The 25,643-nt window shown below is 39.8% G+C and overlaps 3 protein-coding genes across 8 annotated transcripts in view; 2 read left to right on the top strand and 1 right to left on the bottom strand.

Annotated features, from left to right (window-relative positions):
* The window catches only part of vps13d (vacuolar protein sorting 13 homolog D), a 43,424-nt gene extending 32,257 nt beyond the window's left edge, over window positions 1–11,167 (top strand). For all 3 annotated transcript variants that reach the window (XM_077580490.1, XM_077580482.1, XM_077580473.1), the window contains exons 54-71: window positions 1,264–1,387; window positions 1,467–1,702; window positions 1,780–1,882; window positions 1,975–2,132; window positions 2,447–2,555; window positions 3,300–3,470; window positions 3,651–3,755; window positions 4,184–4,333; window positions 5,449–5,598; window positions 5,949–6,045; window positions 6,268–6,416; window positions 6,694–6,828; window positions 7,008–7,175; window positions 7,461–7,593; window positions 9,248–9,443; window positions 9,641–9,772; window positions 9,877–10,117; window positions 10,225–11,167. In XM_077580490.1, coding sequence (XP_077436616.1) covers window positions 1,264–1,387; window positions 1,467–1,702; window positions 1,780–1,882; window positions 1,975–2,132; window positions 2,447–2,555; window positions 3,300–3,470; window positions 3,651–3,755; window positions 4,184–4,333; window positions 5,449–5,598; window positions 5,949–6,045; window positions 6,268–6,416; window positions 6,694–6,828; window positions 7,008–7,175; window positions 7,461–7,593; window positions 9,248–9,443; window positions 9,641–9,772; window positions 9,877–10,117; window positions 10,225–10,356 — 2,689 coding nt within the window. In that variant the 3' untranslated portion in view covers window positions 10,357–11,167. The remainder of the gene's footprint in view (window positions 1–1,263; window positions 1,388–1,466; window positions 1,703–1,779; window positions 1,883–1,974; window positions 2,133–2,446; window positions 2,556–3,299; window positions 3,471–3,650; window positions 3,756–4,183; window positions 4,334–5,448; window positions 5,599–5,948; window positions 6,046–6,267; window positions 6,417–6,693; window positions 6,829–7,007; window positions 7,176–7,460; window positions 7,594–9,247; window positions 9,444–9,640; window positions 9,773–9,876; window positions 10,118–10,224) is intronic.
* A 1,887-nt stretch (window positions 11,168–13,054) lies between these two features.
* On the top strand, window positions 13,055–21,939 carry rcc2 (regulator of chromosome condensation 2). 3 transcript variants are annotated; one of them, XM_077580419.1, is made up of 13 exons: window positions 13,055–13,216; window positions 14,900–15,115; window positions 15,216–15,309; window positions 18,245–18,388; window positions 18,474–18,605; window positions 18,675–18,763; window positions 18,850–18,964; window positions 19,114–19,280; window positions 19,364–19,544; window positions 20,635–20,740; window positions 20,826–20,898; window positions 20,979–21,056; window positions 21,241–21,939. In XM_077580419.1, exons 2-13 carry the CDS (start codon window positions 14,915–14,917, stop codon window positions 21,343–21,345), a joined length of 1,485 nt encoding a protein of 494 aa, XP_077436545.1. In that variant the 5' UTR covers window positions 13,055–13,216; window positions 14,900–14,914; the 3' UTR covers window positions 21,346–21,939. The 3 variants fall into 3 exon arrangements, with proteins under 3 accessions (XP_077436545.1, XP_077436562.1, XP_077436554.1); XM_077580436.1 differs by having other exon boundaries at window positions 20,979–21,112; XM_077580428.1 differs by having other exon boundaries at window positions 13,157–13,318.
* A 74-nt stretch (window positions 21,940–22,013) lies between these two features.
* On the bottom strand, window positions 22,014–25,400 carry LOC144060689 (large ribosomal subunit protein eL22). Of its 2 annotated transcripts, none has more exons than XM_077580446.1 (4): window positions 25,287–25,400; window positions 23,543–23,653; window positions 22,574–22,698; window positions 22,014–22,202 (listed from the first exon to the last, which is right to left on the bottom strand). In XM_077580446.1, exons 1-4 carry the CDS (start codon window positions 25,296–25,298, stop codon window positions 22,058–22,060), a joined length of 393 nt encoding a protein of 130 aa, XP_077436572.1. In that variant the 5' UTR covers window positions 25,299–25,400; the 3' UTR covers window positions 22,014–22,057. The 2 variants fall into 2 exon arrangements, with proteins under 2 accessions (XP_077436572.1, XP_077436581.1); XM_077580455.1 differs by having other exon boundaries at window positions 23,543–23,650; window positions 25,287–25,358.
* Window positions 25,401–25,643: the final 243 nt, after the last annotated feature.

Raw genomic sequence — 25,643 nt, 5'->3', positions numbered from 1 at the left:
AACTGTTCAATGTTTCAGTACGGTTGATTTAAGGATGAATTACAAAATAGATTTTGATCCTGAATTATCAACAAATATCAATCTATATTTCATAATATAACATTTCTGATTCAGTTAAAATTTGTATTTAAATTCCTTTTCGTCACAATGTTCACATTGTGATATCATAAAACAGACGATTGATCAATACCTAACAATTGATCAGTGCGATGCTTGAAACGGGATGCTGTCAGAGGGATGTGGCCAATGAGCTTAGAATGCCATCAGCAGGCTAAAACTGAGATAAAGTGAGACTATAAAAAAAAAAAAGAAAAAGGCATAGAAGTAGACATCCATGGAGTTTTGGTTCAATAAACTGTTGTGAATTTGCTGTTCAGCTCCTTGTTAGCAAGTTGCTCAAAAAGGCAAGGCAAGTCAGCTTTATATTTATATGGCAGTAAATCAACATGCTTTACCTGATTAAAAGTACAATATTCAAAACAAAGAACTAAAGACAGCTACTGGACGCAGAAAATCCCATTTTGAGTCGTTACTGCCACCTGTTGATGAAAAATGAAACTGCACACACCCTTCTCCACATACACAATACGCAAATGATGTTGCATCCCTAGACAAAGGGTGGAATATTCGAACACGAATCCAGTCTGAAAACTATTGGCCAGAGGCTTGCAGGAGTACCCTTCGTGAACAGCTAAGGTGTTAATCTTCTAATTGGAAGCAGTTTCAGTCATAAATGGTCAAATAAGAGCTATTGGAAAGATATTTATATATATATATATATACTGTGTATATATATATATATATATATATATATATATATACTGTGTATATATATATATATATATATATATATACTGTATATATATATATATACTGTATATATACTGTATATATATATATATTTTGGCCAAATTGTTACAGAGAGCAGCTTTTAAACAAAGTGCAGAAATAAAGGATACTTTCCATATAGAATGTACAATGCAGGATTTTTTGGGGGGGGGGGGGTTAAAAGTGCTTTTGGTTGTAGGACTGAAACGTTTTACAGATTGGAGTTGCATTCAAAGGACTTTCCAACATAAAGTCAAATTAGGTTCACCTGTAAAAGGCAGTGCATTGTAGGTTTTCATCCTGAAATTAAATTTGTCACATTCGTATTACGTATACAGGTGAAAACAATGGTCAGATGCGTCCCAGAACTGTGTCTGTCTATCTGTGTTTGTACCGTATATATAAAGTGGTTGAATGGAATCTTGCTTTTTAAAGGGACACCATGGGGAATTGCTTCTTCCTGCGGACAGAGATCACCATCAAGGGGGCCACCTACCAGATCTCCTTTACTGACACTGATCAGCTGCCCCCACCTTTCCGTATCCACAACATCTCTGAAGTAAGCTCTTTGTTATGTGGTGCTATCCAGCTTGAAGACAAATTACAGTAAGCAATTGAGTTTGTTTGAATGTCTTCAGGTTCCTATCCAGTTCTGGCAGCATGGGGTGGTTGACATCAAGCTGCACACTGAGGTGAAGGCCGACTCCGAACTGGACTACGCCTGTGACGAGCAAACGCTGCCACCATACCTGACCCTGACTGTGAAGGGAGCCGGCTCATCAGAGGTCACAGCTGACATGAACTTCTTCAGAGAATACAACAAGCTCTACTACGAGAATTTCATCTACATCGCTGCCACGCATACGTTCTCACAGTACTGATCTCTTATACAAAGCATTTGTTTCCATGTTAAAAGTTGAAGACATAAGCAGGAATTATTTTTCTTTGAAGGAGTGGTGGCAGAAGGCCTGTTGGCAAGAAGCATCTGGTCACCCGTGCTGAGCTGGTTCTTGATGTGGACACAAAGACACAGAGGGTCATCTTGAAAAAGAAGGTATTATTTTTTAGAAATTCCTGAAGATCTCAGAGACAAAATTATAGAAAGGCAAGGAAATGACAACGGAATCTTCATTTCTTCATTGGCAGGAGCCTGGGAAGCGCTCCCAGCTGTGGCGGATGACAGGTACCGGTATGCTGTGTCATGAAGGCTCCTCACCACCTCAGAGCAAGCCCGCCCTGCCACGACCAATGGACTCCTCTTTGGTTTTGGACATTGCGGGACTTGCAGCTGTTAGTGACAACAGGTCAGCACTATATGCAACTACAGTATAGCTAAAGATCAAGATCAGGTATTTCAGCAAAATATTAGTATAAGGTGGATGAACATTTATTCAGCCTTTTTATTTAATTGTTTTACCAAATGTAGAAAAATGGATGAAAAGAGAATGCTGCTGGTGTGTGTACACATTCATTTCCACTACATAACAGCTTTAATACTATTTTAGTTAGATTTGTAAATGAAGGCCATCTGTCGTGTGGCAAATTAAGTATTCAAATGTTTTTTTCATCAATTTTGAACTATATGGGAAATGCAATTTTTTGTTGTTGTCTTAAACAGTTTTGAGCCTTTGATGCTAAGAAGACCTGACCCTCGTCGCAGCACAACGCAGACATGGCATTTCAGCTCGTGCATGCTGACCTGTGGCCTTCCCCGTCTAGTAGTACAGGTGGAGATATAAACTTTCTTTTTTTGAGAGTGTTTATCATTTTTGTTCCAAATTCATTGCACATTAATACATTATTTCCATTGTAGTGTATCTTACTCCTCAGAATTATACGACAAATATTTCACAAGTTCTCTGATTCGCCAGCTCCCTCATGAACTTTCATTATTCCAGCCTTTTTGCTACCTTTTTTGAGTTTATAATGGTCTTTATTTGTGCACAGTTCGTAACGTTTGGCTCATCACATCACTGATCGTCTCAGAGAGTCAATTTTATTTTTATAACCTTTCATCGCAAAAGTCTCAAAGAGCTTGCGTCACTTGCAATGGTCATTTGCATGATTTGTTTGGCAGTTTTTATGCCGCATTCAACAAAAGTGAGTTTTGAGCCCTCCAGCCTTTTCTTGTCAATCATCTTATGTCATCTGCCCTCTCAACATTAAAAGAAAAATCAATCTGAATACATGTCCTTTGAGATTCCTTCAAATTTGATGATGACATGTCTGAGACGAAGCATGTCGAGTGTGAAAATGATGGGCTCCAAGTATGACCCTTGAGGAACACCACAGAAAAGATGGACAAACTTACTTATGGGTTCCAACAACCATAAAAAAAGATGTATTTGATAGATAGTACATGAACCAATGGTCACAAGATGCCTACCCAGACCTTCAGCCTGTCTGTAATGATGTGATGTAAAGCTTACGGTCATAGCCAGTTATTGACTTGATTTGTTTTCCCCTTTCAGGTAAGAGGTGGTATTGAAGGCCTGTACGATGGAGCCGAGGTGGTTTTGGGTCCAGATTCTGGGCTTCTGGAGCCTGGTCCTGAACAGCAGTTTATCAACCAGAAGATGAGGCCTGGTTCAGGCGTATTGTCTGTTCAAGTGTTGCCAGACGGACCTACTCGTGTTCTGCAGGTGAGAACCAGACCCCATGTACAGTAAACTGTTTAGAAACAACAAAACGTTTGATCACATTGCCAGAGGACCATCATAACCGCGATAAACAGGAAAATGATCCGAAGCTGCCTGTTTGTGATGATTACAGATATACTGTAGATTTCTGTTGTTTCATCTTCTTTCTGTCTTCATGAACAGATCAGTGACTTCAACCAAAGAAGGATGATCCACAAGTCACCAAGTGCTGAGCCGGACAAGAGCAAAGAGGATTTGAAGACGAAAGAGCCTGAACATGAGCTTGAGGTAAACGCAATTAAAACATCTCAGATGATATTGAGAGAAATGTTGGCATCAAATTTATTTAATTACAGCAGTGGATAAAATATTGTTAAATAAAAATTAGGGTTGTAGGAACTGTTGATTAACTTAAAATTAACGCACTAATTTTGACACCCCTAATAAAAATATGACATTGTTAACATGTGACATTTTATTTTTTACATCTTATTATTATGAAATATACATTCAAATAATTATGGCTCCTACTGTACAACCTGCCATCACACATCCAGCAAGAACGCACAGTGCAACACGTGAAATGAATAAAAAAGTTATAAAGAATTGACTTGACAAATCATACATTACGTGTGTATTATGTAATGATATATCATTATGACATATGTCTTGCTCATTAATGCATTCCTGACATCCTGTGACATTATTCCTTCCAGGTCTTAGTGAACTTGGAGGAAGGTATTGGCATGTCTTTGGTCAACAAGGTTCCAGAGGAGCTTGTGTTCGCCACACTGTCCGGAATTGATGTCCACTTCACTCGTACCGCTGCCAATGAGGTTTTGGAATTGAGCATTCACAACATTCAGGTGAGATCCTGATCACTCGTAGACGAAGCAGCTCATATGATGCCACAGATACTAACAAGTACACTACACAGACTGAATATATAGTCATCTACAAAATCAAGAACAAGTCTAATTGACTCAATTTAACTTTGTGAAAACAGCCACAGTCCCAAGATATCCACCACTCTCCCAGTTAACTCATTCGCTGCCATTGACGGCTATAGACGTCAAAAATTCATTTGCACTATTTCTATTAGTTTAACATTTTTTCCACTTTTGTTAACAAGAGTATGAAAACCTATAATTTTTTTCATTGTACATTTAGAACAGATATAAAATTTGTGATTAATCGTGAGTTAACTAGTGAAGTCATGCGATTAATTAGGAGGGACAATTTTAAACGCATTAATTAGGATTGAAAATTTTAAACGCGTGATGCCCCTAATTTTTAATAATCTTTATATTTTAATAATATATATATATATTTTTTTTTAAAGAAGAAAAGGTTAATAAAATTTAGGGTGCGTCAGGCGATTATTTTTTTTTATTGTAATTAAATGAATGACTTCACTAGTTAATAAAAAAGAAAAGGAAAAGATTAGAAAAAAGAAAAGATTATTAAAGATTAGGGGCGTCAGGCGATGACATTTTTTAATTGTAATTAATCACATGACTTCACTAGTTAATTTTTTTGTTAAAAAAAGATTTAAAAAAGAATAGAAAATATAAAAAATTAGGGGCGTCAGGTGATTAAATATTTTTATTGTAATCAATCGTATGACTTCACTAGTTATTTTTTTTTAATAAAAGAAAAGATTAAAAAAGAAAAGAGAAGAATATTAAAAATTAGGGGTGTCAGGCAATTTAAATTTTTACTCCTAATTAATCGCATGACTTCACTAGTTAACTCACGATTAATCACAAATTTTATATCTGTTCTAAATGTACAATGAAAAAAATTCTAGGTTTTCATACTCTTGTTAACAATAGTGGAAAACATGTTAAACTAATACACTTAGTTCAAATGAATTTTTGACGTCTATAGCCGTCAATGGCAGTGAATGAGTTAATATGAAGCATTTTGTCATAAATTCTAAAAAAATATATGTATATTGTGTTTTTCTTCTGGTGATCAGGTGGACAACCAGCTTCTAGGAACCACACAGCCAGTGATGCTCTGTGTGACTCCGAGCTGCGCTGATAGCAGTGTGAGCGACAGCGGTCCAGCCTTGCAGGTGAACTCGGTCAAAGTTCCGAGCAGTCTAATGCTCACCGATATCTTCAAGGTCAGTATCAGACACATTATCATGTCATCATCACACTTCTCACATGCCACACAGATACGATGGCTATGTTCACACTGCAGGACATGAAGCCCAAATCAGATTTTTGGATGTTGTTGAATACTTTTAGAATCAATTAGTTATTAATGAATTGATTAATTTTGACATCACTATTCACATAAGGCACGGGTCAAATTTGATTTTTGTTGTTGTTGAAATTGTACAGTTTATAATGCATGAAAAAAATCTGATACATCACATATGGGCAAACCAAAAAAATCGTAATTGACCAGCAGTGTGAACGGAGCCTTTCTTTTTGGATTATTGATGATGTAACATTGATGTGTCTGCAGCACCTCATGGTGACAGCTGGGCGCTTCTCAGTCATCATTGAAGAAAAGTTATTGCTCAAGCTGCTCAGCTTTTTTGGTTACGGGCAGACAGAAGCAGGTCGGTGAACTGTAAATTGTCATTAGTCTCTCTCACAAATTGATGGCGATGCATCAACGATTGAAAATATTATGACTCATTACGTTTCATTCATATCATCTTTTTGAAGGCTTTTTCCATGCCTGGAAAATGAAATCGGAGCAGCAAAAAACAACAGTAGTGCTCATAATCCCATCTTGTGTTAAACATTCTACAGTAAAATGTGTTGTGTAATTGATGTAGAACTGGAGAAATTGGATGAAAACCTTCATGAGAGGCCCAATCAGGATGCAGGAGCTCCCAAACGCTACTACTTTGAGAACCTGAAGATCAGCCTGCCTCAGGTCAAGCTCAGTGTCCTCACTTCTCATAAACTGCCTGCTGATCTGAAGGTAAGTGCTTTTTTTTTTAATGTCTCGAAAATATCTGCTGCTATTTCTAATAAATGATGCAACTTTAAGAAGGACAAATGTTTGTTTTTGTGTCTGGTTGGGTAATGACTCCATCACTTAACCCAAAATGTGGCTTGAGGGTTGTTTTCATTGCAGCAGCATTCCATGACGGACAGATTTACAGTACCCCGTAACTCATCTGGACTTATTCTCTTTTGTAGGATACACCAAGTTTATACTCAAAATACCATGTTTTTTTTAAAAAATTTTATGCCAGGCTTTGAAAGGTACCTTGGGATTTCCACTGGTTCGCTTTGAAGATGCTGTTGTCAACATGTACCCGTTCACTCGAGTGCACCCCTATGAGACTCAGGAGATCATCATCAATGATATTCTCAAGCATTTCAGAGAGGTATTGGAGATTCTCCTCTGTTACAGGGATGGAGAACTACACAGCAAATCATTATTTGATTGTTTAATTCACTACATTATGAAATAAAAACAGTAGACACTGCTTTCTCAGACTATGCAGTTCAAACTATATGCTCAATCATAGTAATGTACTTTTTTTTATTTTTTTTTTATCTAAAGGAGCTGATCAGCCAGGCAGCTCAGATCCTGGGCTCTGTGGACTTCCTCGGAAATCCAATCGGACTTTTCAATGATTTCTCTGAAGGCGTATCAGAGCTCATCAAGTATGGCAACGTGGGCGGCCTCATCCGTAATGTGACACACGGCGTGTCCAACTCTGCTGCTAAGGTACATATTCATTACGCCGTTTAATTTTGGCAAATCTTTATTTGTTTTTTTTACAGCTTTATCACATTGCTGTCGGGCTATTTATATGTTGTTACGTCGTCAGTCTCTTACTCAATGATCAAAGTTAAAGTTTTTAGTCATAATTCTATTTAATCTGTAAAATCTTGTTTTTAACTGTTGTATAGCGTCCTTGAGGGTCTTGACAGGTGCTTCCAAATGTAATGAATTATTATTATTATTAAAAATAAATGCATCAGTAACAATGGCCCCATACGCATCAATCAGTTTGCAGGCACCTTATCTGACGGGCTGGGGAAAACCATGGACAACCGGCACCAGACGGAGCGAGAGTACATCAGATATCACGGAGCCACCAGTGGCGAGCACCTGGTCGCAGGCATCCATGGACTAGCTCATGGTACACCTGCAAATACTTCTCACTGTTGCATCTTACTCATGATATTGTCTGAATTCACCTCAAAACACCAATTTACAGTATGTTAAATTTGACGGAAAAGTGAAAATCAACCCAAAATCAGCAGCAAAATCCACGTTTTTATCCATCTCAGGTAGGGGCCATTTTGCCACTTGCTCTCAACTGAAAACATCACAGTTGCTCAAAGTTCAGGTGTGATGTCCTTTTCAGTCGACAAGTGGCAAAATGGCCGCCCCCTGAGATGGATAAAAATGGGCGGATTTTGCTGCTTAATTCATATTCCACAAACACAATATTAATTAGAATGACAGACTAGTGGTGCTGCACAGAATATAAAATTGTAAAATGCTTGGGGTTGACTTCCTTTTTAAATATTTTAAGCTTGAGGCAGAGTCCACTAGGACACAAGGCCTCCTCCAGATTGATGCTTGATAATCAGATTTTAAAATGGATTTCACTATAATTGAACTTCAAAATGAAAAGCAAAATAGCAATGGAAAATCAACAAGGACTTCAAAAAATGATTACTACAATTTAACAATTTTAATAGGAGTAAATAATTTTAAAATGGAAGCATGAATCTTATGTTTAATTTACATGCTTGCTCACCAGATTTTCCCATCAAGATGTCTTTTAAGGCAGAGAATTACGGAAGAGGATTAGGGCCAGTGAAGAGAGAGAAAAAAAGTTTGGCAGGATTCATACTTTATTCTCAGAATTCTGACTTTAAAGTGAGAATAAAGTCAAGTTTCTGACTTTATTAGTGCTACTATTTATTATTTATTCTCTCACTTTAAAGTAAGAATTTTCACTTTAAAGTCAGAATTTTCACTTTAAAGTCAGAATTTTCACTTTAAAGTCAGAATCCTCACTTTAGTTTTAGAATTCCGACTTTAATCTCAGAAGTCTCACTTTATTCTTAGAATTCTTACTTTAAAGTGAGAGAATAAAGTCAAGTTTCTGACTTTATTAATGCTACTATTATTCTCACTTTAAAGTGAGAATTCTGAGAATGATGTCAGAATTTTCACTTTAAAGTCAGAATACTGAGATTAAAGTGAGAATTCTCACATTCTGAGATTAAAGTGAGAATTCTGAGAATAAAGTGAGAGTCCTGCCCCAATTTACTTACTCACTTTAAAGTGAGACTTCTCACTTTATTCTTAGAATTCTGACTTTAAAGTAAAAATTCTGAGAATAAAGTCAGAATCTGACTTTATTTGTGCTACTATTATTCTCACTTTAAAGTGAGAATTCTGAGAGTGATGTCAGAATTTTCACTTTAAAATCAGAATACTGAGATTAAAGTGAGAATTCTCAAATTCTGAGATTAAAGTGAGAATTCTGAGAATAAAGTGAGAGTTCTGCCCCAATTTACTTACTCACTTTAAAGTGAGAATTCTGAGAATGAAGTCAGAATTTTCACTTTAAAGTCAGAATACTGAGATTAAAGTCAGAATTCTGAGATTAAAGTGAGAGTCCTGCCCCAATTTTTTGTTTATCTCTTCACTGGCCCTCATCCTCTTCCATAGAGAATCCCTTCCAGGGTGTAAGATAATTTGCCGAAGAATTTAAAAAGCATACAAGTGGCGCGAAAGAAAGACATGTGTCTCAGTGATTTCCTATGATCCCTCAGGTATCATAGGTGGCATGACGAGTATCATAACGTCAACTGTGGAGGGGGTGAAGACGGAGGGTGGAGTCAGCGGCTTTTTCTCTGGCCTGGGTAAAGGTCTTGTCGGCACCGTGACCAAACCGGTGGCTGGAGCGCTGGACTTTGCTTCTGAGACGGCACAGACGGTCCGGGACATGGCGAGTCTCAGCAACCACAGGTGGGCGCCACCGCTTACGTTACCTGCGCTATGTTCACTACAGTTTATTCATACAGTTCCAGAGATTCTTAATGAAAGGAGCCAAAGGTCACAACAATTTGCTTGACCTTGCACACATCTTAGATGACATTCCTTCTCGCCTTTGACAAACGGCCAACCATGTTCCCATTTTCAAGTTGTCATCCTATGTTTTGCAGGCTAAGTGTGTTGCGTGTCAGGAAGCCTCGCTGCTGCAAAGGTCCTCAGGGTCTTCTGCCTCGCTACTCAGCTTTGCAGGCTGATGGCCAGGAGCAGCTCTTCCACCTTACAGACAACATTCAGTCCGAGTTGTAAGTCAGTTGTCTTCACCAATCACCGGGCTTGCATACACAATGGCGTTAACACACCGTGGGTCGCATCCCCTCACACACTTTTGTTTCCTGACCGCCGACAGCTTCATCGCAGTCGAGCCCATCGACAGCTACAGCGTGCTCATCTCCTCCAAAGTGGTCTACTTCCTGAAGCCTGGAGACCACGTGGACCGTGAGGCTATTTTCCTGGAGATTAAGTATGACGACCTCTACCACAGTCTAGTGTCTAAAGATCATGGGAAAGTCTATGTGCAGCTCACCAAAAAGGCTGAAAGCACCAGTAGTGGCGTGGCCATCCCTGGCCCCTCCCACCAGAAGCCCATGGTAAGACTTTATACTGTGACAACACTGAGCTTCAGTGGGAACAGGATTTATTTTATTTATTTGTATTTTGCATTTAACGTCTTATTTGTGTTCTAATCCATTCACAGGTCCATGTGAAAAACGAAACTTTGGCTCTCAAAATCTCTCAAGAGATCAACTACGCCAAGAGTCTATACTATGAGCAACAGCTCATGCTACCTGCCACTAACAATGAGGACTGCTTATTGCTTGAATCGTGATCAAATATTGGACAGGCAGTGTTTCTGAAGCTCCCTCAAATCGAGATGTTTATTCTGCCCCGCGATTGACCGGCGACCAGTCCAGGGTGTATCATGTCGAGAGTCAGCCGCTAACGGAGCAGAAGATTATTGGATGAATGGATGATGTTTTATGAACCACAGTGAAAATGTGGATATTCAGACAGCCATGAACTTGTTTCAGTCACATGCCCGAATATCAGGCAGAGCACATGTGTATTACAGAGTTTTTAATTTCATCTGTGTATATTTGTTACTCTAGTTGACTGTTTATAGCACCAGATGTACATATCCTGCAGGTCTTCCACCATGTTTGTGAATAGGTATTAATGTAAATACGGTAACACAGTATGGAGAGATGTGAATATAACAAGCTTTGGACTGCTTTTTGGTGTTCGTGTTTTTGAGAGTATTATTTTATGTGAGGGTTGGAATATAAACAATTGCACTGACACATTTGAGTATGTGATATGCCCCGACCCCATTCACTTTGAGCTGCCTTCCCCTATCTCTCTGCCATGTACAACTGCAAACTGACAGTTGTGACATTTCAGTAGCATAAGCGTTTGCTCCTCTTTGACGCAACTATGACTTCCTCGTAAACAACTGTCTAACTTCCAAGCCGAGTTTTTGAAAAGTCATTGAAGCGGCAGGACTTGAGGTTTTAGTTCAGTGTCACATGAGATTTTGCTAAAAGGTGAATTTGACTACTTGAGGGGCTTATTGTGAGATAATGGAGGTTTTGTAAAATGCTTTAACATGAGCAAATGCAAATAAAGGGCCCCTGATTTAACACTTTGTTTGCAATCTATTCATTTACTCTATCAGTTGGTGTAATTAACAAGGGATAAGGTCATGTTTACCAATGCGTTACTTACATCACCTTTTCTTTGAAAAACATTATTGGGAACGGAACACACTAATTGTTGAAGCTTTGTAGGTGGAATTCTTTCCCATTCCTGCTTCCTCTTTGGCCCAGCACACATGACATCCACAATTTCCAAAAACAATTTGAAACCCCATATCACTTTTCCACTTTGCATCAGTCCATCTTAGATGAGCTCGTCGGGTCCACAGAAGCCAGTGGCGTTTCTGGGTGTTGTTGACAAATGTTTTTTTGCTTTGCATAGTAGAGTTTGAAGTTGCACTTGCAGATGTAGCGCCAAACTAGATTTTCTGAAGTTTTCCTGAGCCCATGTGGAGATATCCTTTACACATTGATGTCAGTTTTGGATGCAGTGCTGTCCGAGGGATCGAAGATCACGGGCATTTTTCAACCTTACTGCTTTCTCCAGATTCTCTGTACCTTTTGATGATAGGGATCATAGGTGATGAAATCTCTAAATTCCTTGCAATTGTACATTGAGGAACATTGTCCTTGAACTGTTTGACAATTTTCTCACGCACTTGTTCACAAAGAGGCGAAACTCGTCCCATCGTTGCTGAACAATTAAAATAAACTCCTTTTATACCCAATTATGGCACCCACCTGTTCCCAGGTAGCCTGTTCACCTGTGGGATGTTCCAAACAGGTGTTTGATGACCATTCATCCACTTTCTCAGTCTTTTTTGCCACTTGTCTCAGCTTTTTGGGGTACGTGTTGGAGCCATAACATTTTAAGTTAATGATTATTTGCTAAAAACAATTAAGTTTATAATTTTGAATATTAACTCATTCACTGCCATTGACGCCTATAAACGTCAAAAATGAATTTGAACTATTTCTATTAGATTAACATTTTTCCCACTTTTGTTAACAAGAGTGTGAAAACCGGGACATTTTTTAAATCTTTTTTTGTGAAAAAAAGAAAAGATTATTAAAAATTAGGGGCGTCAGGCGATTAATTTTTTTAATTGTAATTAATCGCATGACTTCAATAGTTAACTCACGATTAATCACAAATTTTATATCTGTTCTAAATGTACAATATTTTTTCTACATTTTCATATTCTTAACAAAAGTGGAAAAAATGTTAAACTAAAAGAAATAATTACAATTAATTTTTGACGTCTATAGTCGTCAATGGCAGTGAATGAGTTAAATAGCTTGTCTTGTATTCAATTAAATATAGGTTAAACATGATGGAATGGAGTAAAGACATTCTCTGGATGGCAAAATGAATGGTACCAGTCCACTGTCTTCAGTGCGAAAAACTAATCAAGAAAATATTTGTCATTCTTGTGTTGATACACACTAGTATAATAAAGAATTAGGTCGGGTCACGGGGCAGTACTTTTAGTAGGAATGCCCAGACTTCCATCTCCCCTGCCACTTCGTCCAACTCTTCTGGGGGATCCTGAGCAGTTCCCAAGCCAGCCAGTAGGAATGATAAGTCTTTCCAGCATGTGCTGAGTCGTCTGGTGTTTTGGGCATGCCCAAAACGCCTCAACAGGAAGGTGTCCAAGAGACATCCTAATCAGATGCCCGAGCCATCTCATCTGGCTCACGTTAACACATATATAACTGACAGTGTAAAATTATTTTAGTACATTTCAGAGACTGTGCTTTTTAGCTTTCATTCAAGTAAAGGAGTTGAATCAATACTTTTTGCCATTTTTTTTTTAAACTCAAACATCTGTACTTCTACACTTGTGTTGTGCCATTTCTGACTAACTAGATAGATAGATGGATGGATGGATGGATAGAGTGTCGATGACGTGCGTGAATCCCCCTCCCCCTACCCGAACGTGTGCAGACTCGAGAACTGATGGCTATACAGTAGTGTTTATGATGGCGAGTGTGGGCAAGCGACCACGTGATGCGGAAGCAGACTCTCGCGTCTTTTGTTCACATCAATCAAAGCGGACACGGACGGAGAGCTGCTGAATCAGGAAATCGCTGGTACATGATTTATTTTCCACTCTGAAAATTACAAGTAACCTTTCTCGAGAAACTACACGTATCCATTTCCTCTACACCGGCAAACTACATCGTCTTGAAAATGTTTGTAAAGTTTTTACCCCCACCTCTTGTCGCGGTATTGTTTTACGTACATGTCTTTATTAAGTATGCGTTAGCTTAACGCGAAGGTAACGTTAGCTTAATTACGCCAAAATGTTAACGTGTAGTTTAGTGAGGTGACAGAAAGAAGTTGTACAGTTTGTATGAAGCTCAAACTTTAGCCTTATGTCGAGGCTCCGGATAAAAGTTGACGAATTGGCGGCTCGGTTAGCTTGCTAGCCAATCTCCAAGCGAACAAAGAAGCGTCAGTGCGTTTAGCTTCGTGAAGCTAGCGGCTACGTCGCAGACACACGCGCTATTGCTTTGTGTCATTTCGTGGCGATGTGCTTTTAAAATACGTAGTACAGAACACACTTTACTGGCCTTGTTAATCAGGTGAGCTGTTTTAAAGGGTTTCTGGGTAAGTAGCCTAGGAAAGAGACTACTACTAAGTAAAGTCTGTAAAAGTACAAACTCTCCCGGACACTTCTTTACGCATGTCTGCCAAAATGTCGAAATATGCAAACCGACTCTTCTACTGTAATCTGCTTGATGGCTTCTAGCCGGAGTTTTTGGAAGGAGTTAGTTTACAGTTACACAATGAAATGTGACATTTCATCCTTGTCAGCGATTAATATAATCGAGAGCGTCAAAAGAAAAGTTTGGAGCACAGCTATAATTTCTGTCACGATTAGTAGTATTAGTTTACTTACATAATACATTTTGTCCTCGCTTTACGATCACTTCTTACGAGGCGACGTAACCGAAGTCGGCACGTGTCGAACTCTCACAAACCTATGCTGAGTACTGTTGACATAATTACAGTAGTAATAGTATTTAAAAAAACACTGCAAGGCCATAAATACATAATACTCAAATGGCAAAACTGTGGCCACAAGTGTTTGTGTCTGTGCAAACTAGTTCACTGCATGTCGTTCATAACTTTGAAATGTCATAATTAGGGTACGGTAAATATTTGCACAAATAACACTTTTGAAGCAATATAGACATAGAAAGTAGCAATAATTGAAAATTTGCTAAATCGTGAAATCGAATTTTGTCTTCTGGGTTATTAAAAGCGGTTGCTCTTATGTTCTGTTACATTCAAATGTTTTTGTTTGTTGTAATTTTGCACATGTGGCAGAACGCTCAATCTACTCAATCGTGACATTTAAGAACAAATTATGAATGTTTAATTTATTTTAAAACTAATTTAGAATTAGTATACATTGTTGTTGTCTGAACATTTTTTGCACAGGAATTATTTTTGAATAAATTCAACCTTTAAATAAATGTGTGTTGGGTTTATTAGATTAAAATCGATTAAAACCGTAATTGTCCTAAATGAGTGCAAAAATCGAGATTTTATTTTTTGGGCAATATCGCCCAGCCCTATTCGGAAGCCATTAATATAAAACAGACAAGTGGGGAAAAAAGAAGTGCGTGTGGCAGTAATTACACGCACCATTCCTAATCTTGAAATCCTGTACAAAACTGTGGACCCCTTGTACGATGTACTCAGTCCTGTGCCTAAAGTTACTGAATTGCAGAAAAGTTGCTCACCCCATAATTCATCCTTTGTAGCTCTTTTGACTGAAAATGCCACGCAAGAAGGTGACAGATGTGTCTGGAAATGGATCCCTGAAGAAGAAGAGAGCCACGGGCAAAAGGAAAGAGCGAGACTTTAGCAGTGACGACGAGTTTGACTACGAACAGGAAAACAACAAGAAGCCGGGGAAGCCCTCCATAAAGTCCAGCCTGCAACCCGTCACTGTGGCGGATGATGTCAAAGAGAAAATTGTGAGTCTGTGAAAGTCTTTTTTTTTTTTATATATATACATATATATATACTGCATCTTATTTATCAGAGTGATTCTCTGTTTGCATTTCCTTTCCACAGAAACTTGAATGCCCAAAGGTTAAAGGGCAGCTAGTCATATTTGGAGCAACTAATTGGGATTTGATTGGAAGAAAAGAGGTCCCCAAACAACAAGGTAGAATATTTGATATTCTATGCTGTGAAACCATGATGTGTTTAAAATCAGCAATGTCAATAATGTGTTACTTAACCACTTATATTCTGTTTAGCAAACATAAAATCACCTTTAGCCCCACAATGGTGGAAAAACAAACAGACAATGTACATAAGTGCAGAGAGATCTTAGCAGCAGCAAAAAAGGAATTTTCATTTTTGCTAGACTCCACAAAATAACATTAGAAAAACAATCTTTCACACTACATTGACACAAAATGTTGCTGAAAGAGTAGAGCAGGGATTTATTCAACTGTTTGACCTGTGAATGCTACATTTACGGTACGTTACAGTAAGTTTCCGGCGACAAAGGTAATCCATTTTCAGGCCACCAAAACGGGACGGAAGTGTGACGAGTTGGGCGAATGTAATGGGTCGGGCCAAACTTTTGTGAAGAAATTTGCCACACAAGTCACAGTCCAGATGAGAAGCCTAGTACTGGCCGTACTGAGCAGGAGGAACACAACCAAACGCAATTGGCCGCAACCAAACTTGGACCCTGTCTCTATTGGGACGGGAAGCATGCGTTTCCTCAGCATCTTGAGGTCTTTGAGTGAGTTTATGGACTGCGTGTCACAGCATGGCACTTTGGTCTTGGAAGCAGTCTTGACCTGCGGCCATCAGGAAAATGGTGTCAATGTTAACAGTGATGCGTGGTGACATCAGCCACAAAGAAGCGTGCCAAAAAAAAAAAATCCTTGGTGTTAAACTTTAAACTTGGACACTTTTGGCCTCGACGGGTGGCGTTCCACCTCTGGTACAATGTAGAAGCTGGGAAATGGTTGACTTCATCTCCCCAGTACCGAACTACAGTCATTTCTGGACTATAAGGCGCACCTGACTATTAATCCGTGCTAGCTAAATTTGGGGAATATTCGAGTTTGTTACACAAATAAGCCGCACCCGAATGTAAGCCGCAGGTGTTTTAATGTTACCTGCGCTGGGTTCCTGCTACTTTATTTTCCATAATGAGGGCACAAATTGTCTCGCTCTCATTCTGTCTCTTTTGCTGTATTTGGGCTCACTTGGTTTGTTTCGCTCTGCCTGACGCTCTTGCACTTCCTTTGTAGTGCGCCCCCTTGTGATCTGATGGATAAGCCGCACCTTTAGCTGTAGGGTCGAATGCAAGTGAAAAAAGTAGCGGCTTAAAGTGTAGAAAATGACTGTGCAAAAGAGGAATGATCAAAATTCCCACCTCCACTCCCATTTGCTTGTGTTGTTGTTGCACATCTCCCATGGAAGCACAACATGAAAGCGGATGGACTGTAATAGTTCAGGATTGGAGACTAAAATGTCAAGATTTGCATATTTTGATTGTACATGGAACATACTGTGAGCTTGTGCTGAACCAGCGAGTGGCCATTAAATGATTGTGACGCTAATGTCTATTCATAAGTATGCATATGGTGGACACCCCTCCCCCCCTGCGGCGCTCTTATTGATGCATTTGCAGGCACATGCTGATAAATGTGCTTTGTTGCAAAGGGATTTGGGGGGGTTAGCTTAATTTGTAGCAGCTGTTTAGACAAAGAGCACGTTAGGAGGTTTCATATGCTGCACCTGCTGTACATGTGTGCACATGCATGTATGTCGAATGATAGCTTTTATTTTTTTATTATTATTACTCATCTTCCACCAGAAATGTTGCCTGCCATCATGCAGGTAATACATTTTTTTTGTTTTAACTCATATTTTACAAACCCAATTTTTTTGGTGTGTGATTAGAGTAGAGTAGAGTAGAGTAGTGTGTTATATTCACCTCATCTAGCACAGATCAGTCAAATAGCTTGCGTTCCCTATAGTCGGTTATATAAGTTGCACTAAACATATTGCGTTTGTGACAAACACAATGTGAAGACGTTTGAGTGCTTTCTAAAGGGAACGGCTGCAACTCGAGGTCAGGGAATTGTCAATATGATAACGATTGAGCTGCCTTTGTTCAACTTTTGCATACTAGCCCCAGGTCTGAGAATCTACACAGTCTTTCTTTTCTTTTTTCTTTTTGTTTGACATCATTATTATTAAAAAAATTTTTAACAGTTATTATTTAAAGCAGGGATGGGATTTTTCCGCTAATTCGCGGAATTCCGCTTTTTTTATCTCCCCCCCCCAAAAAAAAAAATCCGATTTTTTTTTTAAAATTTTTATTATTAGTAGTTCATTGTGTATGCACATGACTCCGACAGATAACATCTTCTGCTATAACAAAGACATTTGTGGTATGCTCTAATATGAGTTACTTTTCATTTGGTCATGATACAATTATTTGTTCATGAAATTTGAACTCTTCAACATTATTTATGTGTTAACTTAGTAATCACATTAGTTAGATATGATGATATTCTCAGTGATAGTTTTTAAAAGCAAAGGCAGTCCAATGTTTTTGGATCTAGCTGGGTGCCAGCGGCCCCCAGACCCCCGGCTAAATTTTCAGATAATTTCACTTTGGTCAAATCACATCCCTGTTAAAGGTGATAGAAGAATACTTCTTGTAACGTGCATTTAATACAGAGGCAGTGGATCAAAATTGAATAACTGTATAGTCATTATTCTAAGTAACATTTAAATCTTACTCATCATACCAGTAAAAAAAATAACCTTTTTACAATAACCTAAAAATTAAGTACAGCTGTTTGCTGGGTTTGATCATGTGACATCTGCACACTGAGCCCTTAGGCACTGTGATGTCATTTTCAGTCGAGTGGCAAAATGGCCGCCCGTAAAGGTTTCCTGGAGCCAAAAGGTTTGACAACCCCCCCACCTGAAGGCTATTTTTAGAAGACTTGCTGGACATATATATATTTATTAATTAATACAAGGTTTCTGCTGGGGATTTAAAGGACTGAAAATGAGAATCTAAATGTTAACATGCAATATTTATGTTTTTATTCTTCCAGCGGCTTTCCGCAACCTGGGCCAGAATTTGTGGAGTCCGCACCGTTACGGCTGTTTAAACGACGTCCTGGTCAGCTGCGTGATTTCGGGCTCGTGTGCGGCTCATAGCCTTCTCATCACCACTGATGGCAAACTCTGGAGCTGGGGTCGGTCACAAAATCCACATTTTGAGTTTTTGGAAATGCCCCCTTTTGATCAATTTGAATAGAGATGAAATCATTATTTGGTCAGGTCGTAATGACAAAGGTCAGCTGGGCCACGGAGACACCAAACGTTTGGACGCTCCCAAGTTGATTGAAGGCCTGGCGGATGTCGTGGTCGTCGCTGCGGCCTGCGGGCGTAATCACACCTTGGCACTAACAGGTATGCATCTTATAAATGACGAGACAAGTGCTTATAATGATTCTTATGCTTTTGTTGACGATTCTTTAGAGGACGGCATCGTGCACTCGTTTGGCGAAAACAAGCTGGGTCAGCTTGGCCAAGGCAGCCAGACCGACGCCGTCCTCAGCCCGGCACCCGTAAGTGGCAACTCCGAACCACAAATACCCGATCCATATCCAGTCCCGGCCGAAAAGTCCAACCTTGGTGTGCTTTGGGTGCCCAGATTACTTACAATGGCCAGCCCTTGGTCAAGGTGTCGTGCGGGGCCGAGTTCAGCATGGTGGTGGATTGCAAAGGGAACCTCTACTCCTTTGGCTGCCCCGAGTATGGACAGCTCGGTAAGATGAACGCATGTGAGCCCGCGTTTGAAATGACAAGACGACCTTCGCAATTCTCGCATCTCCTCATTGGGCCACTTCTGGTGGCGCTGACCTCCACACTCGAGTACATTTCTTGTTGTTGAGTCTCTTCTCGGGTGTCACCGCAGGACACAACAGCGACGGCAAGTTCATAGCTCGTGCCCAGCGCATCGAGTACGACTGCGAGCTCATCCCTCGCCGCGTCGCCATCTTCATCGAAAAGTCCAAAGACGGCCAGGTCACGCCCGTGCCCAACGTGGTGGTCCGAGACGTGGCTTGCGGAGCCAACCACACGGTGAGAAGTCACAACCGACGGATGCGCTTCTTGTGCCGTTCCCGTATTGAAGCTCGTGTTCGTTGGCTGTCGTGTGTGCGCAGCTGGTGTTGGACTCCCAGAAGCGAGTATTCAGCTGGGGGTTCGGCGGTTACGGGCGTCTGGGACACACCGAGCAGAAGGATGAGCTTGTTCCCCGCCTGGTGAAACTCTTCGACTTCCCCGGTCGAGGAGCGAGTCACATCCATACGGGATACCAGTGCTCCTTTGCCATCAGCGAGAGCGGTAAGACGCACGTTTCATACGGCTGCAGGTTTTACCCAAATGTTATCCTGATTTCGGTTTTGCCTTTTCTCGATCATTAAAACGTAATGATCGAAGAAAAACAACGTACAAGTTTCCTACGTTGTGAAAGTACCCTGAATGCACCATATAGCTAATTGTAGCAAGCCCAAAGCGAATTAGTGTGATTCTGCTGTCCCCAAGTGACCTTTAACCTGTTAAAATGACACTCCAGTTGGAGTTAACTGTGAAATTAAACACACGATAATAAGAATGACATACAGTGTGTATTAAAATACAAAACGTGCTTCGTTTTTTAAACATTGCTAGCCTAATGCTAGAGCATGGCGGATCCCGTTCAAATGCTAACAGGAAGTTAGCATCAATGAATATTCACACACAAATGTTGTGGAACATGTGCCCACTGGTTAAAAAAAAAAAAAAAAAAAATGATAACACTACTCAAGGCACAAATCCTTCCCAATTTGTGAAAAATTAGTTATTTTAATAGCATTCAATCACAACTTTCTTCTGTTCTCGTTGTAAGCATGTACACCATGGATGCACGGCACCACACTGCCCCCAAGAGGCCGAAATGCGCAGGAACACCCAGTATTTGTTTTGCAATGACTTTTTTAATTTTAACCTTTTTTAGTTTAAGGGTTCACAGAATATTGTTTTGCTCAAAATTCAAGGATACAAATATATCCATGGACTTTTTTGGGGGGCGGTCATACCAACATACATTTCCACATGACATAGCACAAAACACAACCCCTGAGGTCACAGGTTAGCCCACTATATCCGCAGACTTAATAAGATGAAATAATGTAATGCTTAATTTTGAAAATGATGAAAATGTAATGTGATATTTCTATGGTTATGTTATACTTGTCAAAAAGAATAGTGTTCAACGTGAATGGATGAATGTGCATAAGGCTATGATCATAGTTTTGAGTAGTTGAGTTTTGGTATTTGAAAACATTTAAACATGGTGATTTCAATCTCAATCAAAATCAACGTGATTATCATTTCCCCCATAATGATCCAGCCCTAAGGTTTCACCTTTCAACTTTGATGTTTGCGTTTGCAGGGAGTCTCTTCTTCTGGGGGGTGACCAACACTTCCAGAGAGTCGACGATGTACCCCAAAGCTGTGCAGGATCTGTGTGGCTGGGAAGTCCGCAGTCTGGCGTGCGGGTAGGTTCTTGCGCTTGACGCTTGACAAACTCTGTGCTGCTCAACTTGAGAGAAGTGACTCGTGTTGTGTGCGTGCGTGAAACAGGAAGAGCAGCATCATCATTGCCGCAAACGAGAGCACCATCAGCTGGGGTCCTTCACCCACTTTTGGAGAGCTGGTAAGAGAAAGGGCTTCATCATCATCATCATCACTTGTGGGCCACAATTGGTGCCAAATGTGTTTGTTTGATTTGCGTAGGGTTATGGAGACAACAAACCCAAATCCTCCACCACCCCCCAGGAAGTCAAGACCCTGGATGGCATTTATATTGAACAGGTGCACTGAATGACTGGCATCGTATGTATGGTGGGCACGAGTTTTACAAGTTAAAGGTTCGGCGCACGCACAACGCCATGGCCGTCGGAGCGCAAACTTCGCTTGAGCCGTACGCTCAGATATGGCTTATTTGTGCCCGGGAAAGCGGACAATCTAAGATGGCTGGAATGTTTTCTTTTGCCAGGTGGTGATGGGTTACGCGCACTCCATGATCATCGCCAGGCAGGACACGCCGGCCGAGCAGGAGAAAGTGCAAAAGCTGCCCGAGTATAACCCGCGAACAATCTGATGGGTCTTAGTGGAAGAGGCCCGAGTTGCGAGGGAGGCGTGTCCTCTTCACGGGGCTCACGCTTCGATGGCAACGAACTATCGAGACCGCGTCACTTGTCGGGTGAAAACCTAGTTTACGTCAAGCACTTCCGCCTCTTCCTTCCCGAGATGTGCTTCCTTTCCCCTTTTGTTACACGCACACCCATTTGTTTCGTTGTCATGTGTTGCAGTATTTGCGAAATCTTTGTCCAATTTTACGGGTGCTTCAGCATGAGCCCTCACCTCTGCAGGGACAGATGCTCCATACGAGTGCCTACATTTTCCATGGCCCTGTTATGGAAGTTGTCTTGTATGTTTTCATGATGTTCTCAACTTTGTTACATTCCTTGAGTTAGTTTCACAATAGATCAATGTTGGGAGTATTGTCTGGACTTCATTTGGGGCCAATGCTGCTCTGACAAAGTATTTGAGCTGGGGAAAGTGGGGACTTTTTTTTGGTTTTAAATCAGCAAAAGGGGTGTTTTTCTGCCACCTTTTACTGGTCTTAATGGTTCTGTGTGTTGTTCTGGTTACGTTTTCATTCCGATAAATAAAAGAAAATGGTATAAACTGATGTCCAGTTGAAGTTTACTGTTCTCAACAAACAGGATTGCGACAATATGGCTGAACTGACAAAAATACCATACGTGACTGAAAACAACTCATTTTTATTGTACAAAATCAGCTTGAACTTAATCTTCGTCTTCCTCCTCCTCTTCATCCTGGTTGATCTGGAAGTAGCGCAGCTCGTAACTCTCCTTGGTGTTGGCCACCACGCGCAACCAGTCACGAAGATTGTTCTTTTTCAGGTACTTCTTGGTCAGATACTTCAGATATCTAAAAGAAAGACATTACAAACATGCCAAAAATCAATATACATTCAATATTAAAAAAAAAGCCTGAACAGATTTTATGCTATTTCACTTGAGCAGCTAGCATTTTAGCATGCAACACATTACAACAGGTTCACGGCTGTCCCAAGGAATTAAGACAATTATTCCTTACACTAGTGCCACATTTGGAAGTGTTCAAACTGAACACTGTCTCCAGAGTAAACAAAACCCACCCATGTTTATGCACATGACCCATTTCAACATTAGTCCTCTCAGACCACGTTTGACTCAACATGTAGTCACAATACCACACTTTTTGTTTTTATTGAGAACAATTGCAAACGATAATGGGACATAATGAATGTAAAAGTTCACCTTTTGGAGAAGGGCACCTCTGAGGAGATGGTAATCTTACTCTTGCTCCTCTCAATGGACACAACACCTCCGCCCAGGTTGCCCGCTTTGCCGTTCACTTTGATGCGCTCCTGGAGGAACTGCTCCTGCAAACACACACGTTTGCACGCAGGAAGATGAGGAGGGCCATTTGAGATTTGATTTGATGATTATTATTTTAAAGTCAGAAAGCTTGGCCAGGTCAAAGACAGTTTAAAATAAAATACAAAATATGCTCAATAACTTATTTTAAAAAATAATTAAAATTTGTGTTAATATGCATTATAAAGTATCCAATTATTTAAAAAAATTCTGTCCATGTACTCTTGTTGGACTTTTTGTTGTTTACAAAATCTTGATTATTTTACTATTTACAAAAAAACAATTATTTAACACCAGGATGCCAAACTAATTTTGTCACAGGTCACATTGTGGCTGTAAGCAGAAGCTCCTCCCCGACTTCAACTTAGTTTTTCAGACCCAAGATGGTGCCAAAACAACACATACGGCTTTGAACTGACCACAAAAAACACAAATAGTCAAGTATTCTAGCAAATAATGGAGGATAGGTCCCAAAGTAATGACCCCCCCACAAATGCCAAAGCATAGGCAACAATTACCTAAACATGAATCCTTCCCCTTGAATGTTTTTACATTTGGTGACCATACAATCACAAACTTGAGTGTATTTTTGTTGATATTTTATGCGACAGATGTCTCAGTGGTTTGTTGCAGAACATGGATGAACAAACAAAAGCATAAAGAACGCAGCGGACAGGTGCAGAAAAAAAAAAAGAGGTTTAGGTTATTTAGAAAAAAAAAATATGAATATCTCAAAATTTTAACTTTGTCCAAAAAAAGGTTATTTTATTTCACTACCATGTTAAAATGTTAAATGTACATATGTTTAAACATATATCCTTTGCACAGCCCTGCTCAAATTGGACTTACAAAGTTGGCGGCGTCCATGATGCCATCTTCAACAGGATGGGTGCAGTCCAGTGTGAACTTGAGGACCTGCTTCTTCTTTTTACCACCTTTACCAGTGTTCTGCTTCTTCTGCTTTAACGACAACAAATACACTTCTGTTACATACGTTGTTCTCCTTAGAGCGTCAAGTTGCAAAGCTTTTTGGCGCATTGATGCAGGAACACAAAGTTCTCCAAAAAGAAAAGCTGTTTTTTTCTTAGGCTCATCTCATTAGTAGAAATATAGTTGATTTTGTATACATGTCTTTATGTACATTTGCATATAGAGAGTCTAATACTGTGTTTCCCAACCTCTATTGAGCAAAGGTACTTATTTTACATTGAAAAGGAAATCTCCTGAAACACCACCAAACACAGGGATGTGATTTGACCAAAGTGAAATTATCTGAAAATTTAGCCGGGGGTCTGGGGGCCGCTGGCACCCAGCTAGGTCCAAAAACATTGGACTGCCTTTGCTTTTAAAATCTATCACTGAGAATATCATCATATCTAACTAATGTGATTACTAAGTTAACACATAAATAATGTTGAAGAGTTCAAATTTCATGAACAAATAATTGTATCATGACCAAATGAAAAGTAACTCATATTAGAGCATACCACAAATGTCTTTGTTATAGCAGAAGATGTTATCTGTCGGAGTCATGTGCATACACAATGAACTACTAATAATAAAAATTAAAAAAAAAAAATCTGTTTTTTTTTTTGGGGGGGGGGGATAAAAAAAGCGGAATTCCGCGAATTAGCGGAAAAATCACATCCCTGCAAACAAATGTCAGACTGCAGTGTATCGCCACTGTCACAGTTTATCGTTTGCGTTGCCGTTCCGCAGATTTTTAAGAGATCGTTTTTATGGGTTTTAACATTATCATTAGTGTAATGCCATTTAAAGTGAGAAACATATTTGTGTAGGTACGATTGGAATATTTCTATAGAATATATATATATATTTTAATCATTTTGGTTGATGTGCAAATTGTCCTATATTTAAGCACATTGTCAATGTTCAAACTACGCATAATGATGCAGTTTCATAATAAACTTGTTAGAGATAAAACCGCTGTCTTGTTTTTCACAAAAAGACCTACTATTATTTTCATGTCATGGTGGCGGCATTTAGAGTGCCAAGTATTTTGGGTCTAAAAAGTTCGAAAATCACGGACTGAGTACATGTTGTTACCCAAGACATTCATGTTTAAAACTGTAATTTGTTGGAAGACCTTTAACAACGTCCCATTATTTCGAAGAAGTGTATACTTTTCAAAAGTGACAACAACATTTTGGACAAGCGACGACGGTGTATCGCTAGTGGCAGCCGACGGTAAGCTAAACATCGCAAGTGTAACATTCTGAATCGGTGATCACGTATGACGCAAACAGTCCTTAAAAATCGCCAAATGTAATTGACAACCATTGGAGCGATTTAAACGACGCGTTTAGTCAACCCGGCCGCTCTTGTTTAGAAGCCAAAACAGGACAGTCGAGTCCAAAACGTGGTGAGCTTAGCAAGCACGAGCTAACGTTAGCTACGGGCCGCAAAAAAAACCCCGAGCACCTTTATCAGATCGTTAACAGGCTGCCTCAAAGTCTCGGTTTGGACCGTTAACATTATTAAACAACAAAGGCAACGACCTTATCCTCGGTTTTGAGTTTTACACTAGACAAGCAATAATTTGAGCAGACTGTTGACACGCGATTCTACTTACAATGGGTGCCATGGCGAAGAAGCTCGCAGAGAGAGCGAGCGTGGAGTGCGCATGCGTTACGATCACTGACAAGTCAATCGTCGAATCATTGATTCAACCGCCGCATCCTGAAACGGTTATTTTTCTTTATACTGTACTTGCTGTATCTTCTTGCGCTTTCATAATCCGACAAAAGTGCAAACGTACACGCAGCGCAGTAAGGCAGATATAGTCATAAAATTATTAAATAGTAGTTATATCAGTATCACAAGGACCTCAAACAATACTCACTACTAGAAGGCTTGGAATTCAGGCTCTCTACATGTTTTACTGTCAAATACGAAATAACTGATCTATGCAGTTTCGCTTCAGTGTTGG

This window comes from Vanacampus margaritifer, chromosome 1, assembly GCF_051991255.1.
Source record: "Vanacampus margaritifer isolate UIUO_Vmar chromosome 1, RoL_Vmar_1.0, whole genome shotgun sequence".
Taxonomy (NCBI): Eukaryota; Metazoa; Chordata; class Actinopteri; order Syngnathiformes; family Syngnathidae; genus Vanacampus; species Vanacampus margaritifer.
The sequence above is the reverse complement of the archived record's forward strand: the minus strand, read 5'-3'. Positions and strand labels throughout refer to the sequence as shown.

Excerpts from the sequence above, each read along its gene's own strand:
- rcc2 (XM_077580419.1), top strand. The coding sequence starts at position 14,915 with ATGCCACGCAAGAAGGTGACAGATGTGTCTGGAAATGGATCCCTGAAG. Across the intron at positions 18,606-18,674 it reads TCACACCTTGGCACTAACAG|AGGACGGCATCGTGCACTCG; the intron begins GTATGCATCTTA and ends ACGATTCTTTAG. Across the intron at positions 20,741-20,825 it reads GTCCGCAGTCTGGCGTGCGG|GAAGAGCAGCATCATCATTG; the intron begins GTAGGTTCTTGC and ends TGCGTGAAACAG.
- LOC144060689 (XM_077580446.1), bottom strand. Across the intron at positions 22,699-23,542 it reads TCATGGACGCCGCCAACTTT|GAGCAGTTCCTCCAGGAGCG; the intron begins GTAAGTCCAATT and ends GTGTGTTTGCAG. Across the intron at positions 22,203-22,573 it reads GAGGTGCCCTTCTCCAAAAG|ATATCTGAAGTATCTGACCA; the intron begins GTGAACTTTTAC and ends TCTTTCTTTTAG.